Consider the following 17,829-nt stretch of genomic DNA (forward strand, 5'->3'; position numbering starts at 1 on the left):
AGGGAAAGAAATACGACCTCTTTTTGAGTTCCTGATTATAAAATGAAGCCCCCTTTCACGGATGGAATTCCTAATTTAGACACTTATTGTCACATTGGCTCTCAACGCCTACACTCCATCCTGAAGAACACTGCGCAGACCTGCATTGCCTGCAAAGTGCTACAGCAAAAAAAAAAAAAAAAGAAAAAGAAAGAAAGAAAAAAAGAAAGAAAGAAAAGGAAAAGAAAGAAAAGGGGGAAAAGAAAAAAGAAAAGAAAAACAGAAAATTATTTCCAGAATTTTTATGACTTTTGCTGTTTTTTAACCTTTAAATGGTCATTGGTTTTATTTTCTCAAGAGGAAAATTCCTAATTTATTGAGCTGTGTGCCTGAAACAGAGAAGACTGTTTTGATAGTCCCAGCAGTTCTGGTGTTATTTTAAACCGCTGCTATATAGAGATTTAGAGTTGGTGCTGTTTTTGCCTATATCAAGACAGAATTTAAATTATAATCTGGAAAATGCAGATCTATCTTCAGGGACTTTGGTCACTGAATTTGGCGTGCATGCGTTGGTGTGTGTTATGCAACGAAAAGGAAGAGGGTTTTATCCTTTGGTTCAGAGAGAACCCAGGCAAGAAGCATGAAAACTCTTAACTGTCTATATGTCTGTATGTCTGTCTCTGTTTACAGAACAGTGGAAGAGACTGCAGCCTAAAGACTTTTAAAATTAACTTGGCATCACTTTTGTCAGCTTAAAGGCTAAGCAAAACAAAACAGAACAAAAAAGCAGTGTCAATTATTCAAAGAAATAACTACTTAAAGGTTAAAGCTGAAAAGTATTCAAGTTATTTTTGGATAACAACTTACAGAGGTAAATATAACCAAGGACTACTTTATTATGCAGGGCCAGGGTTAAAAAAAAAAAAAAAAGGAAAGAAAAGAAGAGCTTTGGAGCTGTTGTTGGAAAGGGATCAATTCAGTAATTGAAATTTGCTAGGAAAGAAAATGCTAATGTCTTTCATCTACCATGTGTAAATCTTAAATTACAGTAGATAACTCTAGATAAAATAGCCCTAATTTTAAAAATTGAAAAACTAAAACCAACTCAATCACTGCAGTTCTGGGATTTTTTTCTTCACTGACATCGCCTTTGGATACAGATACTAATACAGTGATCCACTTTATGTATCCCAAGAGGGCATGTCACATTGAAATGACTGCCTTAAATCCTGGTTTCTCAGTGGTGATGTTGAACAAGTCTTCCCCATGTGTCTACCCATGTTCTCCCTTTCTCAGGTGATGGCTTTAAAATTCTATTAATCCACATGGGTGCCTGTGTTTTTGCACAGGAATTTCCCACCAGTTCCCATGGTGGCCCCTGCAAAGGCAAGTAGGGGCATTTGGGAGATGATGCTCAATCTGCAAGAAATGATCATTGGTGCCTTTAAAATTGTGACTATAATTTATCATAATTACTTTTGCATTTAAGGGCAAATAAATATGTGACGACAGCTGTTCCCAGATTATCAGATTAGATTTTATATGATGATGTTTACTGCAGGCAGAGGACTGAGAGAAGGTTGTATAGGTTGATTAAAAATATTTCGACAACGAGCATTTAGTTTATGATATTTAAAAATACCATGCTTTCCCTCTTCATAATGATAATGGGGGTGGGGGAAATCCTGGTAGATAAGTTAGAGCATTCCTATTAATAATCCATTAAATGTTATTTTTAAATTGAATGTTGAGAATTTGACTGTTGGGAATGGCCACGTGAGGGCGCTGTTCACACAGCAACAGATAATTTTCCGGCGTTACAAAATAAAAATTACCTGCCCTTCTTTTTAAAAAAAGGGGTTTTTTTCTTTTCTTTTTTTTTTTTTCTCTCTGAAATCTTAAAAACAGCTGGCTGTAATACTGGAAGGATTTTATTTTTTCAATGCACCTAGACTCCTACTTGCATTTTACTTTCGTTGCCATTTTTACAGGCCAAATGACATAGGATGAAGGCTGTTCGTAACCTGCTGATTTATATATTTTCCACCTATCTCCTGGTTATGTTTGGATTTAATGCTGCCCAAGACTTCTGGTGTTCAACTTTGGTGAAGGGAGTCATTTATGGATCGTATTCTGTAAGTGAAATGTTTCCCAAAAACTTTACAAACTGCACTTGGACGCTGGAAAATCCAGATCCAACCAAATATAGCATTTACCTGAAATTTTCCAAAAAGGACCTTAGCTGCTCTAACTTTTCCCTCTTGGCTTATCAGTTTGATCATTTTTCCCATGAAAAAATAAAGGATCTTTTAAGAAAGAATCATTCTATAATGCAACTCTGCAGTTCCAAGAATGCTTTTGTTTTTCTACAATATGATAAAAATTTTATTCAGATACGTCGGGTATTTCCAGCTGATTTCCCAGGATTACAGAAAAAAGGGGAAGAAGATCAGAAATCTTTTTTTGAGTTTTTGGTATTGAACAAGGTGAGCCCAAGCCAGTTTGGTTGCCATGTATTATGCACTTGGTTGGAGAGCTGCTTAAAATCAGAAAATGGGAGAACAGAATCATGTGGGATCATGTATACAAAATGCACCTGCCCTCAGCATTTGGGAGAGTGGGGAATCGACGACCAGTCGCTGGTTTTGTTAAATAACGTGGTGTTGCCCCTGAATGAGCAGACCGAGGGCTGCCTGACCCAGGAGCTGCAAACCACCCAAGTCTGCAATCTTACCAGGGAGGCCAAGAGACCACCCAAAGAAGGTAAGTGCCTAAAGGAGAGGGGGAAATGGGTATGAGCTGAGGAGTGGGAAAAATTTAGGGGATGGGTTGCAATGTACTGTTTCAATACATAGGCCTGATCTTTGCTTCTGTACTCTGTCATCTGTGGATTCATTTGATTTGCAGTATTCTCTTAAACTAGTTCTAGGTTTCAAGATTAGAGATGAGACAGTGAGGACCAGCCAGGTAGTTCAGCCATATGCCCCGGAAGTGCGGTGGAATATTCAGGAATAAAAGAGATGCAGAAAGGTGGAGCAATCTTGTGCTGGAGGTTGGTGAGGAAAAAGAGTGGTGCCTTTATTTAAGTAACAGATCGACCCCCCAGGGAGACTTTCACTCACTCATGCACACATACACACACACACACACACCACCACCACCACCACCACCACCACCTGTGAAATGGATTTTTGATTTTTAGACTTCTCTCCTTTGCTCTTCTGCTCCAGCCTTTTGTGTCCTGTCCTCTCCTTCTCACGCCATTCCAGGCTTGAACTTGGGAGTACATGACTAAAAGATGTCACAAACTTGTGTGGACCAAATGACTTCTTGACATGGGAAGTCAGGGAGGACTCCCACCCTCTAACCTTTAGTCCCAGAAATTTGTTTGAAGTAGTTTGGACAGAAATCCCCCATGCTTTCTCTCTCATGGGTCAGAAGAAACCCATAAGAAGCACCATCTTTTGGAGGCTTCTGTCTGTGAAGTTCCCTGTAGGCTGAGGAGAGGGCAGGTTTAACACAGGTATTGATCTTTCCATACCCTGTTTGCCTCTTGCAAGTGATATTTTTACTCTTATCATCCTGGTCCCGTTTTGATGTACCTAAAGGGAGAGGTAACATCTCAAAGATGAGCTACAATAGATGAGGAAAACAAAAAGAAGCAAAAACCCCAATGCAACAGAAATGCACAGGGAAAGGAAAGTACAGGAGTAATTTGTCAAACCCAGTGGAGGAGCTATCAGAGGATTTGAGATTGTGGATTATGTTTAATAATGCAAAAGAGCATAACACATTTTGAGAAAATGACTTTCCTGTTTGGAAGGTTAATGGATGTGTTCTGTTCGTTTTAGGCCACGGTTGATACATACTCATTCTTGCTTCCCAACCCTGCAACTGGAGAGTGTGTTGATTTTTTATGCAGGAAATGTTTTCTGATTACCACAAAGATCCCTGTCTGTGGAAAGGGACAGCCAAGCTCCAGTCCCTCTTTCCTCCTCCTCCCCCAACAGAAGTTGTCTTTGTGGCCAATATAAAATTGACACGTTGTTGGAGAATTTTCTTTAAGGGTAGCCAAAGCTTTGTAAGGAGTTGGGGGTGGAGACTTGTGGGAGAGAGAGAGGAGTCTGACTAGCTTAATGCTACTTCTCTGCTGGCTGTGAGTTAGAGCCTGGGAATTATAGAAAAGCAATGGTATGTGGGAAAAGACCTGTTAGAAAATAAAAGCAGACTAATGGCAGTGAGAGACTGTGGAAACCTTTAAGATTTCTGCTGGTCACTGTTTCACTAACAGCTGTGAGTAAAGAAAACAAAATGGTTTTAAATTACAGGAGTTTTTTCCTCTAGTAAAAATCCCAGAGAAGCACTTGCAACTGCAGGGATGGTATTTAACACCATTTAAAACTAATTAGTGTCCCCTAGAATAAGAAGCTATAGTACACACACAAAATGTGATGTTACAAGTTGGCTAATAAAACAATTAACATTAGAAACTAGTTTTGGTTTGCTTGCTTTATTGTAGTTTTATAAAATTTGGAAAATCTGTGTCTTTGCTGGTTAAAATTCTGTCATCAAACTGACTGTTGACGAGAATGGATTTAGTTTTGCAACCTTTTTTTTTTTTAAATGAAAGCTAGCAAATGACAAAAACACAGTTGTGTGCACATTAAGCATGATTTTGAAAAATTTTGCTGGTTGTGATCATAAGATGTGGGTTGAGACAGTGCAGGGATTAGAAAAACTACTACATTAGATAGCCGTTTCTTTTGGAAATGAATGAAAGTGAGTGATTTTAGATCTTAAATGCATAAATCATGTGTGGGAAAATGCATATTTCTTGCAGCTAATTAGCTAGCACAATGAGAAGGGTACATGTTCACAGGTAAATAAATGATGTTACTGAAATGATTATAATGTTAATAGAGCTGAAGTAGGAAAAGTTTATATAACAGGAGAATATATGCTGTATCAATAAAATTACACAGCCTATCTTCTCTGTATTCTGAATTTGTGCTCTTTAATTGTTTAGGTACTCTGAGTCACAGTGGTAAGGATAAGTAATTTCTGATGACATAATTGTTGATGCATTCATAGGTAATTTTTTGTGAAATATTTGCAGCACTCCTTACCTCAAAGAACACCGTTCTGGCTGTACTGCATTGTAAGAAAGGAATATAAAAACTACAGACACTGGATTTAGTTAGATTTATATAAAATATATTAAATCTTAAATATTTGATATAAATGACATATAAAATATCTGAAAGAATTATTTTATACCATTTCAAATAAACTACCATGTAATGTAATTAATAAGGCTTGAGGTTAATAATTATATATAGTTGTGCTACTCATAATTAATTTTATTACTGTATCTTTATCATTTCACATGATAGCATGTAATTCTAGCTTTTAAATGAGGTTTTAAATTTTTTCCTTTTATATTATTACTTGATTTCCATTTTCCATGGAACAACAGTCAAACTATTATGTAAATCATCAAGAGAATAAATACAATATTCCTTGCCTCAGTTTTTTACTCCCATTTTATTGATTGTTATAAGTACTGACTCAGAAGTCTTGCCTCAAGTACAAATATTTTCCACCTGTATTACATCAGAGAAGTGGCACAAATTTGACAGAAGTGTCTTTGTACTTAGTCCATGCAATCCCACATTGTTTTGTGTGATATTGACAGTGCTGGCAAAGGTAGACCAAATGTTGAATATTGTGAATATGTTCACTAAAATTGCAAAGTCATATTTACTAAGAAAAAAAATACTCTCAGGAATGGGAATAGTAGAATGCTCTTTAATAATATATTCATGTACAGAAGAATTTCAAAACCAGAAAACAGCAAGAAGAAAACTATTACTGTATTACTGTTTGTAGTGACATTAATAATTACAAATATTATCTTGAAAATATCATTAAAGTAAATTATTGTACTGAAGCTTTATTAAAGTATTAAATTTTAGGGGTTTTTTTAGTATATTTATGGATCTTCTTATTTAAGATAATATTTTACCTATTGGGAGGTGGCATGTGGTTATAGAAACTTAGTTGTCCTCCCTATTTTATATGAAATTGTACAAACCAAAGTAAATCAAGAAAATAAGCTTTAAAAACATAATTAGCTGTTATTACAGGCAGTTTTTAATATATTTTTTTAAAAAACCTGTCTACATACATTATAATGAGCATAACTTTTTTTTAAAGGAAACTTCAGTAGCATTGATGTTTACCTGGTTTTCAGATAAAAGTCTGGGGAGAGACTGGCTTGTATTGAAAGTCATGTTCAGTTTTCTTGAGGTCTTCAATGTGCTTTTAAGGACTCTTTTTATCAAAGAAGATTCTGGACTGTATAGTCATGATACATAATGTGTTATTAAGATCTTATTCTTTGCCACTTACTTCAGAATAAATAATTGAAACATTTTGGGCAGAAAAATTCTACACCAGGATATCGAAATCACATAATAAGCCTTAATAGAATCTTTGTTTCCTACTAACATCAATGGCTCTACTTATGTGAAAGGAAATTGGGGTCCCTGTATAGATTCCAGGAAATCTGAACACACATGCTCATTTGTCTTTCCACAGTGCCTCTACTAATCCTCGAATTCTAGCACCCAAGTGAAGTCTTACTATGTGTCTGTGCAAACTTCGGCCCATGTGTGTGTGTGTGTGTGTGTGTGTGTGTGTGTGTGTGTGTGTGTTTGTATTTATAGGCACATGTTTGCTGTCTAAAGCAATTTATGACTATTAGTTTAATTGTCCTAATTTCTTTCCTTGTTCGGTTTGTTTTGTGCTCCTTTTAACTTTTTCACATACTCTGATTTTGTTCTAGCATTCATCGTATTGTGGTGTGATATTCCATTTATATTTCCATCTTCCACAATCAGACTTGGAATTCTTCAAGTAAGGAGATGGGACCTTTGAATTGTCCTGTATACTCAAAACAAGGTTTCAATAAACTTGGTTGAAATTAATGTTCAATGAACAAAAGTCAAAAATATATCACTAGGAATGAGAGTAATACATGAACTACAATCAAAAGAATAAAAGATACATCATTTTGAAAAAGTAATCATTATACTCCCATTTCTAGAGGAAGGTGGTTGCCATTTATATAATTTCCAATTCCATTAATGCATTATTGATACCAGTTCTTGATCTCTAATAACATTTTTAGAAGAACAAGAAGAGTTTATTGAGAAATATTTTAATTTCATAGATACTAATTTTAAAATATTAATAGTCAATGTAACTTTCTATATATGACCTCATAGGAAAATAAATGGTAAGAAATTTTACCAATTTCTGTCCATTTGACTGTCTCCATTCCTATCTGTTTTCTCTCTTCTGACCCTAACATTACTTTTACAATAATGACATTTACCAAACCCTTTCTTTTAGAGTTGAAGACAAACATATGCAATTTCTTCCCAAGAAAGAGGAAAGGAGAAAAGGAATATTGGCCTGTCAATTTCAGAGTTTCTGTTATTCACTCTTGATTATGATCTGTAACTACAGTAATGATAGAATATAACTGCATTTGCAGGCCTGGTCAAGTAAGATGCTGTTATTAATCTTTTAGTCATCTTAGATATTATTCCAGGCAATTTAGGAGGTAGCTTGTATTTAATGAAAGAAATGTAATGAAAGAAAACTTCATTATGGGGCAACGTTTTTTTTGTTTGTTTGTTTGTTTAATTTTAAAGGTTTTTGCCATTAGGGCACATGCACTCACTAGAGAGAGACAGACAGAGACAGTAACAGGGAAAGTGAGAAATCATTCCCCCTGGGGGGATGGCCATACTGCAGTCCCTTCTCCATTCTCTTCCCAGGATCTTAGGCTCACAAGCATATGTGCCCAGCGTGAGTTTTAAGTCACCAACTCTGGACTAAAACCATGGTTGGCCACCAACATAACCAGTACAACATCTACTGGTCCTGGGGCAACATATTTTCTGTAAATAATAAATAAGAACTATTGAGGAACATGCAAATTTAAGTGACATATGTTTGTGTGTATGTGTGCCATGCACACACACCTGCCAACATCTGTGTTTTCGTGGATTTTTATAGCAGCTGTAGATTAATGTGAGTTAGTTTTTTTTTTTTTTCCAAAATTGAGATAGAAATTTTACTTCATATTGGATGTAGCTTTGTAAAGTGCTTTTATTTACTTTTTTCCTAATAGAAGCAAGCTATTGTTAAACTGTTTTCTTTTCTGAGACAGCTACGTTTATTTTTATTTATTTTTTTGGAGAAGTTTTCGCTATAGGGCGTGTGCGCTCGCCAGACAGACAGAGACAGACATAGAGACAGAAAGTGAGAAATCACCCCCCCCCAAGGGAGGATGGCCACGCCGCAATCCCTTCTCCTCCACTCTCCTCTCGGGATCTTTGGAACGCACGCACACGCACATGGCGTGAATTTCTTAAGCCACTGGATCCGGGACGCGATCCGCGGTCGAATACGTGAGAGTCCAGCGACATAGCCATTACGCTAACTGCTGGTTCCCTGAGACAGCTACTTTTATAAAACATCGACTTCTTTAGAATCAGTCTGATATACAGTACCATTAAAAGTCATCCAGTTGTTGGATAATAAATCAGTGTTTATTAAACATAAACTTTTATTATGTTTTTGAAAATATTATGTGCCGAGTTTCAAGATCATGAACCAGAGAGCTGAGTTTTAATCTGCTCTTCCATAGTATAACTGCATTACTCTGTATTACTATAATACTTTCTTCTTCTCATAATAGATTAGTAGTACTTATTTCTCAGGGATGTAAGAGGATAGGAAATGACATTGTATATGAACAATGAAAGCAACAACGACAAAAATACTAATAAAGTGAATGGCTTGAAATGTTTTAGTTCCTGCCAATGCTTGTGGAAATTTCTTTCCAATTCAATTAACTAATGAGAAAACAGGTATTACATTGTTCTTGTTCTGTAACTTCATTGAAACAAAAGGAATGATTTGGTGTAAAATAGGCGTGGGTTCCTAGAACGGCTTAGCTACCTGGTAGCACCTTTCACAAGTGACTGGCTTCAGTCATTAATAAAATGGGACTAATACTTGCCATAATGGAATGTAGTATTAAATGAACTTTCACATGTAAAACACTTAGCATATTACTCCATAAATGTAATTGCCTTTTTGTTTTCTCTCAAACTCACTTCTCCAACTTTTGATGGATCAAAACAGTTCCTGACTAAAACTCATATTATAGTCCAAACACTTCTCTATGATGATTAAGTTTTTATAAAGTGTTTAGCAATTTATAATTCATGTACAGTAAAATAATCTAGACATGATGATATATATCCAGGATGAAAATTTTGACATTAAAAATGATATGACCTAGCCACAGTGGTACACAGGATGTGCTAGTACTAGGAAAGCTGGAAGTCACATGGGGGTGTGGAGCAGTTCAGTTCTTGGGCCAGCCCAAACGTGCCATGCATGGTTGTGTACACCTGTAATCCTAGTGAATTAGGAGGATGGGCAGGAGATATACAACACAGCAAGAGTCTGTCATAAATATCTCTCTCTCTCCTTTTTCTTTCTCCCTCTTTCTCATAAAGGGGAAATAAAACATAAATTGTATTTGCATATTGCTTCATATGTTTTGTTGTTCTTATTTTTTTGTTTTTTGTCCTTTAATAAATCTTCCATATATATAACTGGACTCTTTTGTTTTAATTTTTATTTTTTTGGCTTGAGAAGAGATAGTAACAAAAAGAAGTGACTTTAATAACCATATGATACTGCATGGCAATAACATGGGCCTGCAATGATTTGAGAAGCATTTGTAGCTTTGTTTTTCTTTTTTTAATTTTATATTTATTTATTTTATATTCATTCACTATGTATCATTGCAGAATACAAAATCAGTTATCCGATCCAGAATATGATGTATATTCGCTCAAAGATATTACCATACATGTTATCTTAAACAATCTTTCGTTTCTCGTTTCTTGTATATTTTACTTCTTTTTTTCCCCTCTTAATTCCCTTCCTCTCACCCTTTGCCATTTTAATTGTTCAAATGAGTGTGTGTGTGGGGACCAGCAGTTAGTGTAATGGCTATGTCGCTGGACTCCCATGTAGTCGACTGCAGTTTGAGTCCTGGACCCGGTGACTTACATTCACACCGGGCACGTGTGTATGTGTGCCCAAGATCCCAAGAGGAGAATGGAGGAGAAGGAGAAGGGATTGTGGCATGGCCATCCCCCACCCTCGGGGGTGATTTCTCGCTTTCTGTCTCTCTGTCTCTCTCTGTCTTTCTGGTGAGCACATGCACCCTAGAGCAAAAACCTCTCCAAAAAAAAAAAAAGACAGTGAGTGTGTGTGTGTGCGTGTGTGTGTGTGCATGTTCTGGGGAATATTTTCAAATCAGTGGTAATACCAATGATGTTAATGATACTACATAAATATGAGATGAGTGAGGGGAATTTGGATTGGAAAGGTTTCTATTTTTTTATGGGACTATGGTTGAAAACAAAAGTAAAGAAAGTAAAATTCAAATAATAAGTGCTGTTACTAATGTGAAGTCATTTGGTGTAGGTATAGTAGGTTTCCGGTGTGAGAATTTGTAGTTTCATATGCTAAGTATGGAATTCCATTATTTATTTTTTTAAAGAGGTTATTGCTATAAGGCACATGTGCTCACCAGAAAGAGAGCAACAGAGAGACAGAAAGCGAGAAATCATCCCCCAGGGAGATGGTCACACCGCAATCCCTTCTCCTCCATTCTCCTCTCGAAATCTTGGGCATGCATGCACATGTACCCATGAAATTCCCTTTTAAATTATGCAATGTAGAGTAAATAAAAATTTTCTAGGGTGTCTTTCACTAAATATAAAACTGCTGATACTATTTCTTTATCAATGGGAATTTACTTAAATATTGGGTCATTGGAAAAGTCATGACATATTTTTTATGTTTTTCTAAAATATATCATGACTTTTCAGAAGACCAGTATACTCATTACAGTTGGAACAATTACAATCATTCTATATAGTTCTCATTTATTTAACAGCCTTGCGTGGTATTTAGTATATCTGGTTCATTTTACCCAACCTTTTAAATTTTATTATTTTGTATTAATGCAAAAGATTCTTTGAAGATTCATACTGTTTTTGAAACTTCATTTTTATTTTTAGCCTTGGCTATAAATCACAGAGAATTCATAATCAATAATAATGTAGATTATAATTTAATTCTTTGAACTTGTCTATGTATTTAGGGTATGTGATAAAGGATCACTAAGCCTCATGAATGGGTGCCTATTTTGTATTAGATAAAGAAAAGGTAGCATCTGAATACCTTTGGTGGGGGCATGACTAATACATCAAATAGAGCAAGCTACGGGTGTGTGAGTCATCCCAGGCCTGGAACGCTGTCCTTTGGATATCACTGCTAATAAGGCAGCAGTGAATAAATAAATCAAATAGTTTTCAAGTATTTTAATCTTTGCCCTATTATATAAAATAAAGTTTATGTTTTGAGGTCTATTTTGAAAGGCTAATCCACATTAATCGTTGGGGAAGAAAAGCTGTTGAAATGTCTTACACTGAATTGTGATCAGTTACTTCAAACCAGTGGCCCCAAGAGTTCCCCCTAAAGGTTTATACAGTGGATTTTGGACATTAAAATGGTCATTAGTACTCAATTGAAGATTCTGATATTTTCTTAAAGTAAAATTACAAAATGCCATCTGTAAGACTCCATAAATTATTCCTCACTCTATCTGTATTCGATTATCTCTCACCTATTATTTAGGAATTATGTTCACTTGCAGAGAATGACATAGCTACCTAACTGTTAAAAGGTTAACAATGTATTTCTAGTTTTCGCAGAAAGTACAATAAGTAACAAATGCATAATAAATACATGGGTACGTAGCTACTTATCTCAAAATTAATTGAGTGAATAGGACTCCTCTCTGAAATGTGAAATGTTTGTTGATGTGCATTTTACAACCAATCTTCCATCATACATTCATCATGCTTGAAAAAAATGTTATAAAAATATGAAAGTAAAGTGGTTAATGTTTGGTTTTTACCAAATTAAATGAAATAATTTACTTGTCGTCCTAGTCCTGGAACTATATTCTCAAACTATTTATTCTAAATAGTGAGTTTCTTTGGAGACTGAAAATAGTTTGGGAAAATAGGCCAAATATGGGCAAGTAAAGACGTTACAACATCAATGGAACCAGATTGCAGTATTTAGAATACAATATAAATGCATTCACATATAACAAAAAAGTATTAAGGAAATCTACCAAAGAAGGCTAACTAGCAGACTTACTATTTAATAATAAAGTGGGGCCCGCAGGTGGCGTGGTGGTTAAGGGTGCTGGACTCCCACATGGCTGACAGGTTTGACTCCTGGACCTGTTGGCTTGCTTTCTCACTGTCCCTCTCTTTCTCTCTCTCTTGCTCCTTCTGTGTGTCTCTCTCTGGTCAAATTGAAATAAATAAATAAAGTTAAATAAAAATTACTCTTGAAAAAAAATAAAGTAAGGCGATAGAAAAGTCACAGAAAAATTTACTGCCCAGACTAATCATACTGGGGAGCAGTATACAGCACTCAGTTCTTTTTAGAGAGAGATTTTTGCAATAGGTCACGTGCACTCACCAGGACAGAAAGCAAGAATTCACCCCTTGGGGGGATGAACATACCACAATCTCTTCTTCTCCACTTTCCTCTCAGGATTTGTGGCACACAAGCCCATGTTCTTGGTGTGTTTCAGGTCACCGGGTCCAGGACTCAAACCACAGTCAGCCATGTGGGAGTCCATCTGTTGGTCCCAGTTCATGACATTTCTGCTGATGTTCTTTATAAGTTGATTTTTTTAAATGTGATAAATTGAGTACCAGCAGTTAGCGTAATGGCTATGATGTTGGACTCCCATGTAGTCGACTGTGGTTCGAGTCCTGGACCTGGTGGCTTAAACTCATGCCGGGCGCATGTGTGTGCATATCCAAGATCCTGAGAGGAGAATAGAGGAGAAGGAATTGTGGCGTGACCATCCCCCCTGGGAGGTGATTTCTTGCTTTCTGTCTCTCTGTCTCTCTCTGTCTCTCTGGTGAGTGCATGCACCCTATAGCAAAAAGACTGCTCCAAAGGGAAAAAAAATGTAATAAATATTATTTAAATTAATTTTTACACTTTTATATTTAGACAATACTATTTTGTTCTTTAATGCAGCATATTTTTAAAGAGAATCTTCATCTATATATCACCCATAAGAAAACAAAGGTGTGAAGTGTTTAAATAATAATAAAATCCAATATTCAGTAAATGCCTTCTAGTTTGTAAAGGTCTATTGCATAAATTATTTTATTTGGACAGTAATTGTGTGAGTCATGTATTATTTACCCCTGACATGTGTCAATTATGCACAGTACCCGAAAGACCATGGTTTTTCATTCTCTACAAATTTTAACACAGTCCCAGGCCTGGTGATACACAGGTAGCGCCATAGCTTGAGAGGCTAGAAATGTCATGGGGAGCATCAGTTTGGTTTGGGGCTGACCCAAGAATGCCTGGTGTGGTTGTGTCTGTAGTTGGGAGTTAATTGGGATGGTGGGGCAAGAGGACTGGGATGCAGCAAGACCCTTTCTAAATGCTCACTCTCCCTCCCTTTCATTTCCCACCCCCATGAAAGAAAAAAGAAACAGTAGACATTGTTTCAAATGAAAAGCCAGAGAATTTCAAAGCTATAGGTTTCTCACTCCCTGTTTCCAAAGCATTTTATTCTGAGTCAGAAATTCTCAGACTTTGAACATTATCTAGTTTATATCTTAATTAATGGAACTCTAATTTGCATATATATAATGAGACATTATTTCAGCTGACTATAAGTGTTAATGAAATTTTTATTCAATAACAGTATATCTTTATAATGTAAAAGAGACACAGTCATCTAAGACTTTTTGATAGATTTAAATATATATATATTTTAAATTTACTTGTTATCCAGTCAGGACAATAATCAGAGTATACTTTGTTATATTATTTAATGCAACAAGCTGCCAAACGTTCAAAGATCTACTTCTTCACTGCAGACTGAGAAATTTCAGTTTATTTTGGCTTCCAAGAGAGGTCAACTTCCTTTACAGATATGTCAGTTTGTGGTCAGCTTCCTTGGCTGGCCTTGGTTTTTGTAACTTAGAGGGCAAACTGGTGTGGATTTTTTAAGTGGTGCCTAATAAATTAACTAGTTTTGATAGTGTTTATATTTTCAATAGGCTTTTCTTTCAAGTATGACAAAGTAAATAGGTATGGAGCATTGTCATTCTATTTGCAACAAAACAGAACATCTTTATATCTTGGCTTACACTATCTTTAAGATCTACTCTTTCAAAATATGTGGCTTCTTTCTATTTAGTGTTCTCCCTGGAATTATCTGATGTCCATATCTTGGTGTTCTGTTGGTTATAAGGGGCATACATTGGTTCTGGTCATGATAAATGCTTTGTGACTTGCCTCTAGCCTCTGCTTCCTGAGACCACAGAAACCACAGAAATGGAGTAGTGGTAATTTAGAAGCCTAGTAGAGTTTGATCTTCTAAACAGTAAAAACTGATTTAGGCAAAAGAAATAAGTAAATGGTAGACTGTGAATTAATATAACTTTTCTCCCCTTTAGCAATAGAACCTTTTTTTTTTTCTAAATAATAGCCAATATAAGATTTTTTAATCATGCTGCTTTGTCTGAAGTGGACAGAAAGCCCAGAGCCCTACCTAATCGGTCCCTCCTTTATTCCTATATTGGTCCCTGGGGGAACTATGCTTGAAAACCCATTGAGGAATTACATTACCTAGAGTCTCCATATGAAGCCACATGTAAGAAATTAATGTTATAAACTTCCTTCCTTTGTAAAATTACTATTTTCAGAGTTATGATCACCAAAAATGTGTAAGAATAGTCACTTTAGTTTTATTGTGTTATTCTCAGAACAGAATTCATAATTTGTCTTAGAATCTGTAGCCTACATATCTGTGCTTAATTTTTCTCCCCATACAACACAAAAATCAAGTTTGCCTGAGTCTAACTCCCATCATATAAATCCTCATCGCTCCTCTATGGTACTTCTTAGGCATCTTTGATGCTTCCTGGGGAATGCGCATAGCATTCTCTGTCAGTTCTTCACCACGTCTCATCCTGTCTGGTGGACGTTAGTCATCTCCATTCAATCCTTAGTGTCTATGCTTTTGCTTTGTAGAGACCTCAGTGTAATGAAACCAGGTTGTGTTTGGTCCAGAGCTGAGAGTCCCTGATTCTCTACTCTTTGACACAATTGTCAAGTTAAAGATAGTTCACGACCCATCTTTCATGCCTATTGTATAAATAGTTCCTCCATATTCTGTCTGTTTGTGCTGAGGAACCATGTGGGGCTTCAAAGGTGATCACTACAATTCTCTGTCTTTCTCTGTAGGGATCCAGATTCCAGATCTCTTTGACCTTGGCTCCCAAACAGAACCAATCTACAAATTATGTCTTCTGATAACTATGTTTCTTGCTTCTATACTTATTTGCCTAGGTAAATACAAATATTCAGAATCATTTAAAATATTTGACTTTGATATATATTATTCAGAGGTCCTAATTGTTATAAATATAAGTATAGAATTGTATAAATATTTATAAATACATAGAACATTTGAGTGGTATAAATTCTCTCTAGGAAAGAATTAAAGTTATTATCACAAAATAGAAAGAAGTAAAACAGTTTAGAAACACATATTGGAAAATTATTTCTTGACGGTAGTAGGTATTGTAATATCTTTGATTGGGCCAATATTCAGTGTATTCTGGATGGGAGAATTTACTTTGAGTGCTATAGTTATATTCAGTGAATTAATATATATTAAAAAAGTTATTGCCACAATTAAATTACTCTTTCTTCAGTTTTTTTTCCCCCATAGGATATAATTGCCAGAGAGACAGAAGTAGAGAGAGAAAGATAAGAAAGCGCCCCCTAAGGGTGATGGCCATGCCACAATCCCTTCTCTATTTTCTCCTTGCAGGATTTTGGGCATGCAAACAATTGTGTTTTTATTATTTATGTATTTATTCACTTATAGGGAGATTTTTCCTATGGGGCACGTGCACTTGCCGGTGTGTTTTCAAAGCCACCAGGTTCAGTACTTGGATGACACAGTCGGCCATGTGAGGTCCATCTACCTTAACTACCGTACCACCCCTGGCCCCAATGAAATTATTTTTAACTTCTTTGACTGATCACAGGTAATGGATGTCTGTAACTGAAGACATCTTATTAAAATACCGCCACCAATAAGCTTATTAGCGTTGACATTCTTTGGGAATAAGTGGATAACTGACATGTCATTAATACATTTCCCCTAATAGATCCAGCGTTCTACCATAGTGAGCATAGATAGGAATTATGTTCTGGGCCTACTAATAGTTCAATGGAGTCACAACACTGGCTCTGGCAAGTGAATTATGAACAAAAGTGACATTACTCATTTCTGAGCTGGAGTAAAGACTATGAAGGTCTGTTTATTTCTGATATGGAGACACGCACCTAGAGAGAAGGGGATCCTCTATCAGCCTGATTTCTAGAATAACTAAAATGAGAGGAACCTTTGCTCTGAGAGCTTGCTGATCTGTGATTGCTGTGAAGTATGAAGAGAGAATAAAAATTCCCATTTTGAGACAGAATTCAGGGTTTTCTTTGTTCCTATAGCATGATCTAGCATATTTTGACACATTATGTCCAGTCAAGAAAGATTGGAGGGGACCAGCAGGTGGTGTGGTGGTTAAGGCGCTGGACACTCCCACTTGGCTGACCACGGTTTGAGTCTCGGACACAGTGGCTTTCTTTCCCCCTTTCTCTCTCTGTCTCTCTCTGGTCAAATTAAAATAAAGGAATGAATACATAAAATTAAATAAATAATTCTTTAAAAAGAAAGAAAGATTAGAAAGTAGTTGTAGTAACTGTACTGAAAGGTAATTAGGCACATTGATGACATATTCAGTAATTTATTTGTGATAAATTACATATTTATAGCCAGTGTATGATATTTTTGGTAAGGAACTCACTCACTTATTCTACATTGTACTCTGGGATAGCTGTGTTTGAATGTACTGTTAACACCACTCTGGAATTCAATTTAGGTATTATTTGTCAAATTGTTATGTTAGCATAATTCTGGCTCAAGTTAATTGTAAAATAACTACAAGATTTCTTTTCTTGCGAGAGACCATTTTTTAAACAATTAATCTAAAAAGTTAATTGAGCTTTTCTGTATTTTAAATAACTTAGAGAGATGGTCCTATGGTCTTTTATTAGACCATGATTGTTGTACAACTAAGTGGAAAATATTCACTCTGCCATTCAGATCCAAAAAAATTGATAACTTTTGCCACTCTCTGTCCCTGTGGTCTTTCTACTGGTTTTCTTCTCTTCCATGCCTTTTTTTCTACTTTTCTTCTCCTTTGCTTTCCTTCACAGCCCCTCGTTTTCCTTTCTCTCTCTCTTCCTTTATTTCCCCACCTTTTTTCTCAATACATAGGCTATGATTTATAAATGTTGGTTTGTGGATTTGACATTGTAATAATTTACACAGAATCTGCTATTAATGTAGATGTAGGTGTTTTCTTGCCAACAAATATTTCTATGGCAGTTTCTAGGGAGCTTGTATCACTTAGTAAGCCCTGCTTCATTAATCTTAACAATTTTCTTGTGAGGTTAATTATGTAGCAATAATTAACCTCCCCTTTGAGTAGGTGGGCTTTTGTCACATTGAGTATTCTCACCTCCCCTGAGAGGCGGGGGGGGAAGAGGAGGCTG

The 17,829-nt window shown here is 35.9% G+C and overlaps 1 protein-coding gene across 1 annotated transcript in view; it reads left to right on the forward strand.

Annotated features, from left to right (window-relative positions):
- ADGRB3 (adhesion G protein-coupled receptor B3) overlaps positions 1-17,829 on the forward strand; it is an 841,452-nt gene that overhangs the window by 906 nt on the left and 822,717 nt on the right. Inside the window, exons 2-3 of the mRNA XM_006159627.3 lie at positions 670-850; positions 1,971-2,742. Coding sequence (XP_006159689.1) covers positions 1,986-2,742 — 757 coding nt within the window. The 5' untranslated portion in view covers positions 670-850; positions 1,971-1,985. The remainder of the gene's footprint in view (positions 1-669; positions 851-1,970; positions 2,743-17,829) is intronic.

This window comes from Tupaia chinensis, unplaced genomic scaffold (genome assembly GCF_000334495.1).
Source record: "Tupaia chinensis unplaced genomic scaffold, TupChi_1.0 Scaffold000639_1, whole genome shotgun sequence".
Taxonomy (NCBI): Eukaryota; Metazoa; Chordata; class Mammalia; order Scandentia; family Tupaiidae; genus Tupaia; species Tupaia belangeri.